The sequence below is a fragment of the Lepisosteus platostomus genome, chromosome 22 (genome assembly GCF_059453375.1).
Source record: "Lepisosteus platostomus isolate fLepPlt1 chromosome 22, fLepPlt1.hap1, whole genome shotgun sequence".
Classification (NCBI taxonomy): domain Eukaryota; kingdom Metazoa; phylum Chordata; class Actinopteri; order Semionotiformes; family Lepisosteidae; genus Lepisosteus; species Lepisosteus platostomus.
In genome coordinates, this window is record NC_142632.1 from 11,560,536 (window position 1) to 11,569,964 (window position 9,429).

Below are 9,429 nucleotides of genomic sequence, written 5' to 3' on the forward strand. Positions count from 1 at the left end.
TGTGCTGCAGTATGCAGACTGAAACATGTGCTTGTTTCTCATTAGAAATGGCGCTTCTAAAACTGGTGTTTCTGATGGTACTGACAAGTCTTGCAATATTTTAATTTGTTTTGGTCAACCTCTTTCAAAGTCTGAAAGAATTTGTCATCTAGGTTATATGCGTGGTCCTGATATATTTAAGTTTTGAATGATAAATGCAGGACTTTTATCATCATTTTAATTTGCATACTGTGCTTTTTAATGTGGACTGGAAGGTGAGTTGTACTTAAAAATGTATTCAAGAATGCCTGCCTTTCTGCATCTTCTCATTTTCCACTCAAGGACCAGTATTTTTAAAACCTGCTTTGTTAGCATATTTCTACTAAATATCTGCTTTGGTATTTCTGTTTTATTTCTTTAGTCAAAAACATTTAATGTATATAATATGCTCTATCAAAACCTGATTAATTTGTTGATTGTGCTTAAAAGTGTTCTTGCACATAACCTGTGCTATAACATCCTAAATGCTGGTATTGGATCCTTTAGTGTTCCTGTTTTGGTTAGTAAGTTTAATAAGTTATATTTGTGGATTGTATTGCTTCTACAGAGCAGATGCAATGTTGGCATCACTTTTGTATCAGTAATAAAATGCTGCTTATTTTTCAAAAGGAGGTCAAAATATCCTCTATGTTAATTACAGGTTTCTTGCACTGCAACATGTCCAATTTGCTTGCAATTTCAGATTCAACACCGTCAGTTCCCACATAGGGGAAGAAAATATTGTATCACACATGTCTAGAAATCTGTTTTGCCATAAAATGTCCTTTTCCATGTTTTTTTATTTATTTGCGTGTTTATTTTGTCTTGTCTGCTTTTGTTTTAATCTGCCTGTCTGCTGTCCGCCCTGGGCGATGGTGCTGTTCTTTCTGCTGTGTAGTTTATAGACGATCCCCAACTTTGCCCCAGTTGAGGTCCTCTGAAGTGCTGCCCCAGAATATGCCTGGTACAAGTGAAAACTATAGGGCTGTACTGGGCAAATAATGTCCAAGCCTATAGTTTGTGAAGAGTGGTAACTTTTAAGTTGTTTTATTCATGTGTGACTTAGTAGCTTTAGGCTTACAATTCTGTCCTGTAAAGTTCCTTTGTTGAATCTAGTTCAGTCTAAATGTTACAGAATTTTAAGTTATTTTAGAATAGCACTGAAGTATTCACAAGTAACAAAGATTTGGGAAGCTTTGTGCTGTTCTCCGTTAATGCTGTAGGGCTGGAAATCAAAGTAGCCAAATAATTGCTATAAAGAAAGCAAGAAATGCAAACTGATGCATTTTGAAAATTGAATATTAAGTGTATTTTAAAGCAGTGTAACAAACACTTTTTCTAAGTGACCACTGTTTCACAAATCTTAGTGTATCAGCCTAGACAACACCTGTAAGAACACTAGAGAATAGTGACAGGTAATATAGAAAACACAGTTAAATAATTATTGGGTTTCAAGTCCGAGCTGATTCCCTTCCCTCATTTAACACTAGAAATAGTATTGAACAGCTATAAGTGTGAAAAGGCTGAATAAAGAGACATCTGTGTAAGAACTGGAGAAATATCGATGTAGTATTGGAGTTCAGTATCTTACATTGTGGATGATGTTTTAAGAATCAGTGTTACATCCTGTTTAATGTTCCCTGCAACTGCTTTACACGATGTAGCACAGTTCTGGGACGAGGTGGTCCAGGTTGATATAATAATAATCAGTGTGGGTTCGATGGCTGTTTCAGCTTCAGCGAGGCATTGTTTTTGAGTCGTTTTCTTATTTTTTTCTGTTCGTGTTGATGTGCCATTCTGCGTTTAATCATGTTGCTTTTTGTTTTGTCACCCTCTTTTCTGGTCTCGCCATTGCTCGCTCCCATCTCTCACCCGCGCTCTCTCCGCGAAGCGTCTCTGCCGTGCTCTAAGTCTGCCGTTTTCATGCAGCTCCTCGCCTGCCCCAGGTACTCTTGACCTCTCCGCGCCCCCCCCCCCCGCGCGGCTCGTTTCCTGCCCTGGGCACGTGCTCGGGGCCGATGGGGCCAGAAGCCCCAGGAGAACCAGGAAGCCGATCTCTGATAGTCTCCGTTTTTGGAGGAGGGGGGGGCAGAAATGTCTCCACCTGGCCAGTAACACAAATTGTGTTTGTGTGGCTGCGGCCCTCTGAAATTGTTCTGTGAGGCCATATTGTACTCTGATCTCAGCAGGAGGAATCTGACTCCTTTTGCCTCTGATGCACAGTGCTGGTCTCAGGCAGCTCCTCGGTACACAACAAATACGTACAAATAAGTAAATCAGAAACAACAAGATTTTACTGTTTCCCTGCAGCCTACCAGCAGTGGGCTGCACATTTTAAATGACCTTTTTCTCTTTCCTGGCAGAGACAACTTCACTTTGTTCTGCAGAAATGACGGCCTGCTGCCTGCTTTGCATGCTAGAGGAAAAGAATCCACTTTTTGAGAGAGGTGTAAAAATGTGTCACAGAAACTTTTCGGTTGACTGTGCAAGGTTATTACGGTGTGATAACAGGTGATAGCATTATATGAACATAGCTTTTTTTTTTTACAAAGGAAATATTGTAACGCTGTGGTAGTTCTGTGACAGCTCTGTTCAATGAAGGGGCTCATTTTCATAAAACTGCACAATTTCCTCCCCTACCAGTACTGTATTTTGTAATTGATTTCACTTTCCTAAGAAGTCTTAGATTGTCTTAGATTGACAGGACAATCGAATGTTAGGTCAGATGTGGGACTCTTTCACTGTCAGTTGCTGAAGAGTGCTGAAGTGCTTTAGATGTGTGTACAGTGCCGCCTATTGAGGATTTGGTGTATTGTATCAAGAGAGGGCCATTCTTCTTGCCAGGACTCTTTGCAGAATAAAAGACAAATATTTAATCAAGGATCAACTTTAGTCCAGGGATGATTTTCTCTCCCTGAGGGCTGTCCCTCTGTCACTTCATTTTTTAACTTACGTGCTTAATTGAACCAAGTATTTTATAAAAGGGCAAATTGCATTTTTTATGTTTTAATCATAATTAGCTTGTAGACAAATGCAAATTAAAATCTTAATCTTAATTAAGAAGGCCTGACTCGAGACCCTCGAGTCCTGGCCAAATTTCCCATTGGCCTTTACCAATCATGGGCTCCTAATAATACCCATCTATAAATTGGTGTGTGGGCGTGTCTTAGCATGTCACTCCTGCTGTGGGTGTCTTTCCATACCACACCCCCATGTGGGCATGGCTACTTATGTCACTCCCATGTGGGCATGACCATCAGTCCAGCTGTGAGCGTGTCTCATAGTGCCACTCCTACCTGTCTGTTGAACATCAGTCGATCAACTAGTAACAGCTATTTAGTCAGAAATAGTGGCAAATGGGTTGAGGTGTTTGTGTAAAAATCTGTATGCTGCTGCTGTTGTTGGAAATAGTACCCCTGAATTGTTTGACACTCAGGAGTGAGATAAAAAAGTTAAATAAAGGTCTAAACAAGCAGGCAGATGTATTAGATCTATTAAGACAGTGCTTAGCACTGGAGTTGTAAAGCTCCCCTGGAATGCAAGCTAACAGATAGTGTTCCCCCGGCCCCAGGTTGAGAACTGAAAATCTAAAAGCGCACTGGCAAAGAAAAACCAGGAAAAGGGTGACGAGGGGTGGTGGCGGAGCTCTGGGGTTTGAAGCCTCAGCCGTCCTGCTGCTTGCTTTCACGGTTTGAAAGAGCTGCTCTCTCACGGGTGTGTCTCTCCCCCCCCCCCCCCCGTCTTCTCCCCTCCCGCTGACAGGGATCGACAAAGAGAACGTGGAGCTGTCCCCCACCACGGGCCACGCCAACAGCGGCCGCACGCGGCACGGCTCGGCCAGCCAGGTGCAGAAGCAGAGGAGCGCCGGCAGCTTCAAACGGCCCAGTATTAAGAAGATCGTGTGAAGAAGGAAGTCTGTCCCCCGGGGGAGGAGGAGGAGGAGGAGGAGGGGGGATATCCCAGCCAACCTCGCCAGTCATGATGCTGCACTTTTTCCTTTTTTTTTAACCTTTAACCCGTCAAGTCAGCCAGTTTGCCTGACGATCAACATTGAAGAACTGCCTGAATTTGAAAGCCTCTGTTTTTAATTTTTTTTGTTTTTTGTTTCAAAAAAAGCCAGCCAGTGTTTCTGAAGCATTACGGAAGACCTTTTTAATTTTTTTTTTTTTGTTTTTGTTGTTGTTTTTGAGGATGTATTAATTTACATAATAAAATATATATTAGACTTTTTTTAAGGAATATTTTAGCTGGAAGAAAGCACTGAAACTCTCAACACTGCAGCAGTCGTCAGAAAACGGAAGCCATTTGCTATAGTTCAAACTTCTTGCTTCGATTTTTTTTTGCCTTTTTTATAGTAGTAGATTAAAAAAAAAAGACTATTATTTGCACACTTTTCTTTAATCCACAGAACGTGGCTTTTTATCGTGGGTTGAAGGAATCTGCTAGCCAGGGCCTCTTGCACGTTTCCTTGAGTGGAATTTTCCTTGTCGTCGAGTTAGGAGTGTGAAAGGCCGGCCAGCCAGCCCGAAGGACTTGTTTATTTGGGCCGGAAAGTCAGCGAGCTGGGTACTCATTCGGATTGTCTTAGAAACCGTGGGGAGGCGAGAATCGTCAAGCACGGCTCTTTTGACCTCCAGCTGTAAGGATCCATCTGCGGCGAGGAGCTCCGTACGGATGTTCGCGCGCTGCTCGTGGGCTCCGCGCGGGGCGACGGTGTCGTCTGACTGAAGACCCGTAGTCGGTCGAAGGAAATCCGTCCGCCACCTCCACTGGCCCGGTCTTCTTGCAGAAACGCACACCGCTTCCCCGCTGTGCCCCCGGGGAGGGAATCCGCCGCCAGAACATCGGCACCCGGACCAGGAAACCCAGTGAACCCAGCGGATGTGGAGATCAGATCAGACCGGACCACGGATCGCCCAGCTCGGGAACTCGATTTCATCCGCAGTAGTGAAATCCAAAACGTATTTAAGACAAAGTGGGAGGGGGAAAAAGCCCTCTCTCTCCCACACACACACACACATTTTGGGATGTTGTTCAATCCATTGTGTGCCTTCGTCAGGGTTTTCAGATGTTTATAGTTTGTAAAATAAGCGAAGCCTTGCTTTGGAAAGTAAAAACAGGTACTAATTTTAGACTGTACATACGGTAAAGAAAAGCATTGTAAACAGGATCATACGACAATATACAATCAATCATCAGTACCCCGCTGCCTGGTAGTGTTTGCCCTGTATAGCAAAATATCCATTATAAAGAACTTTTTTAACTTTAATTCATAAACAAACTGACTGCGAGACACTAGAAGTACACGCAAACTTGTAAATAGAAAAGCTCCTTTATTTTATTGATGAAAAAAATGACAGTTTGATTTGTTTACAGTCCAGAAGATGACAGTGGATACAGTTGTTATATGCAAAACAAATTTGCCAAAACCGTAATATAGAATTTACAAATATATAAGTAAATACGATATATAGTATTGATTAGCTTGCAGGTATGTTGATTGACCATTCTAATGGCCACAGTAGCTGTAGGAGAGAGCTGTCTGAAATAGCAGCGGGAGTGTTTCTGAACATTGTGACGCGCAGTAGAAGATGCTGTTTAGTTTAGGCACTGTGTGATGCCAAGAGCTTTCCTGAAGCATTAAAACAGCGGAGAACTGACTGTCTTACAGTAGATTAAGCTATTTCCCTTCTAGGTGTGGTCTGTCGTGTGAAAGTGCAGAACTAAACTATTTTGGTGGGTACCCTTGGCATGCTGGTGGCCTTTGTACCAGGGATAACACCAGGAAAAACTGACAGCTTCCCCCCGCGCCTTCTCCGACTGGCGTTGTCAGCCAAGCGCATTAAAACGGCAGACTTGGTGCTCCCGTTAGAATTGACAGAAATGCCGCGCGTGCAGTTCCAGAACGGCGCCACCTGGTGGGCAGTCGCGGGCTTTCCCGCTGCCAGAGAGCCACGCTGGCTCCCAAGTGCCTCTGGGAGGGGCCAGGGTCTCGGCTGCCCTTTCCTTTGCGACTCCCTCGCTTCTGCCAGTTGATTAGACGATGAGCTTTTGGGGGGGGCCCTCCTCCCTGGCCCCTCCAGCCTCCTCTCTTGGTGTACAGCACGAGAGACGAGAGAGAGGGGCCTTGTGCGCTCCACACCGACCTCAAGCGGTGACGTACTCTTCGCTGCTAATCCTAAAATGAACACCCACTTGCAAAGAGCGTTGAGCTGGATGCACCCTCTTGAACTACCTTGTGCTTTTTGTGCACACAGTCTAGTCGCAATCTCGGATAGCAAAATGAGGTTTTGAGTGTTTTTGCGCTCTGAATTAGGACAGACTTGCCCCCATTGATGTTTTAAGAGCAGAATGTGTGCTTTTGTTTTAAAAATAAAAGCTCCTGATTGCTAGCCTTGCTTGGTTTGGCTGCCAGGGCCTGTTTCAGTGCAGTTGTAAATGCTGCGATCGATTCAGAGCTGCCAGCACATCTGAATGCTCTGTTTTCAGGCATATTACAAACCCCAGACCCTTTCTAGTTATTCTCGGTGCGATTTAAACAAAAAGCGTGGTGCTACTGACATGATACTGACCAAACGCTGCGTTTTGGCTTTTAATATTAGCAAAACCGGAGTGCAGCTCTTCGAACGAACAGCCGCCGAAACAGCCTGGCGCGCGTTGTACACTCGAGGGGAGAGGGGCCCAGGTGCTGCCTGAAGTGGCCGTGACTGCATTTTTTTCAAGAGGACGCCAGTCCTGTGAGGGAGTTTGTTCTGCACCTCTTCACATGAACCAGCTCCAACCTGCCGTTCTTGTTTTTGTGTGTGTCGTCGAGTGCTGTGTTATGCATCCTAACAATATATAATACACAGTCCTAATGAAATTGGTGCACACACGCCTCGTTTCAAATGGTGACCCGTTGTTCTGTCGAAACCTGTAGGTGCTAATTCAAGGAAGGATGGATGGATACCATCGAAAGCGAAAAAGTCATCTTAAATGGGTATATTTTGTTTACAAATGTTTAAATACTTGAATTGACAGTAACAACCTATCTGGAATACAGCCCTTCCTCTCAAAGAGAGCCAATAAAGGGAAAAAATAGCTTTGAAAGTAACATAAAGGTACCAAACCCACTCTGACAAGGTGTTACAGACCTTAATGTTGTATTGTTAAAGGAACCAAAGTACAGGAACTGCAATATAGTGACAGAATAAGCTCCTATATCACTGACTTTAAGAGAGAAAGTTCATTTGAGAGTGAGGGACAGAGGCAGCCTGAGTTTCGTATTATATATATTTACAGATAGTGAATGCTTTTTGATTATCTTGATATTATAGTTAACAAAATACCGACCAAAATAATTAATGCAGTCGCTAGGGGAGGGAGTATGTATATTAAAATAGGTCTGGACAGTGTAAAGGTGATTTAACAAATGTAGCCAAGGTACTTTAAAAGTTTGTTTGCTCCTTGTAGGCCTTTCCAAGGTGTTCCCAAGCTAGAAATCCGTTCGTTCCTGTGTCATAAGGCTGAGAAGAAAAGGACCATCTTTGGTTCTGTAATTTGGTTGTGGGAGCCGCCTTCTCCTGAGAACCCACCCCTTATTTGCCGTTTGTCTGCCGATGCCACTTCGACCGGGTGTTTCCGAGAGAGTCGCCCCCAGTCTCTCTAGGTTTTGGACCGCCAGTAACCGAGATGCTGTACAGGAGAGGCCTGAGACTAAACTGATTCAGCTGAGGGGAGGATTCTGGGTGCATCTCTGCTTTATTTGTGTTTCGTGCCAGGGTGCAGAATGCAGTTTTCCCTCCCCAGGCAACTTGCTCTCTCTTGTCACAAGTGTCACCTGGCGCAGCGCGATGCAGACGTTGCGCAGAAAGAAATCTCGCGCCTTAGCAGAAGGTGGGAGAAGCTCTGTCTGCACAACTGTATGGGAAGGGAAAAACAACTAGTTGGATCAACTCGCTTATAAGCCTTTAGTCTCCAATACGGGGTTATTTCAGTTTTCAATAGATGATACCGAATTAGTAAAAATTGTTTATTGAATAGGAACAAACTTAAAAATATTTTCACTCATTTTGGAATTCCCATTTTCTCACCCTTTAATGAGAAATATTTAGCGAATTCCTCCTCAAATGAATGCGCTGCACCTGTGTGACAATGGTACGCAACTGTAGGGGGAATAGCGATGGACTGGGAACTGGATACTGAAAAGGTGAGCAAGCACAGACGTGACGTTTGTTAGCTGGGAACTCCAGAATATGGCAAACTGAGTGGCGGCTGTTGGTTTGCATTGCAGAGATGAAGGTCCTGCCTCTGACTGGACAGCGAAACAAAGCTCATCCGGAACCGAGACCTTTTAAAAAATACAACCACCGTTTTCTGAGGGCACCTAATGATTTTCAAAAAGATTTTAAAAGCTGAGAGTGCACATAGAGCAGATGACCTGGTTTGTGTGAAGGCTGTTTTGTAGTGTGTAGAATTGCACTATTCCTAACTGCAGTCAGACATGTCGTTTGCAAGGAGTAATGACCTAAAATTAGGCACCTCTTCCATGAGGTTATGCAAAACACATTTTCGCCACAAGGAGTCACTGTTGAGCGTTAGCCACACTATTTTTTTTAATGCAGTACGTTTCACCTCTGTAAATATTTTGTGTAAAATTTGACAAAGGTATATTTACTACACTGTAAATACATGTGACGATATATTGTATTATTTTGCTTTTTTGTAAAGCAGTTAGTTGCTGTACATGTATAACATACAAATTTAATTATTCTAGTGTTAGTAATGATACTCTCCACTTTCATTGCATTATGCCATTAAAATAAACATACTGAGAAAAAAATAGAGATGACTACAAATTGCTGTGTATTATAAACTCGCACTGTGTAAGGTAAACTTTACTGTTCCCTTTGGACTTCGCCATGAGCAATGTTACCTTAATGAATAGCCTCATTCCTTTTACTTCTGTGTGGCAAAGACATGCCAGAGGAACTCATCAGACGCTACAGAAACTGCTGTCAGATTTGGATATGTTACTCGTAGCTGCCATTGTAGAAATCATTGTTCAAAGTTTTTGCTCGTCCCACCTCTCTCCCTTTCCATTTCCATCCCTGTATGTATGACTTTTTTTGGAAGTAAAAATGTAAATTCAACCTGTTAACATCTGTTGTGCTGGTGTCCTTCTGTTCGGGTGACGGCTCCTGACCCAGGCAGAGAGCCGACAAGTCCTCCGTGATAGCTGAAGAAGAAGAAACGCACGTTTTAAATTATAATTAAGTGAACTTTTTTTTTTAAAAGCAGTCCAGGCAGATTTTTCTGTATGGATGAGCTGATGGGATTATTTTTGTCCCAGCTTTATTTTTGTGTCCGGCTTGTGCTCTGAATGCTTTTTCCCTGCCAGGTAACTTGCTCTCTTGCTGTGAACTTCTTACA

The 9,429-nt window shown here is 43.3% G+C and overlaps 1 protein-coding gene across 9 annotated transcripts in view; it reads left to right on the forward strand.

Moving 5' to 3' along the window:
• Positions 1–9,157, forward strand: part of nf1a (neurofibromin 1a) — a 103,035-nt gene extending 93,878 nt beyond the window's left edge. For 4 of the 9 annotated variants that reach the window (XM_088615894.1, XM_088615895.1, XM_088615896.1 and 1 more), the window contains 2 exons: positions 2,382–2,529; positions 3,781–9,157. In XM_088615894.1, coding sequence (XP_088472020.1) covers positions 2,382–2,529; positions 3,781–3,910 — 278 coding nt within the window. In that variant the 3' untranslated portion in view covers positions 3,911–9,157. The other 5 variants (XM_088615898.1, XM_088615899.1, XM_088615902.1 and 2 more) reach the window with 2 other exon arrangements.
• Positions 9,158–9,429: the final 272 nt, after the last annotated feature.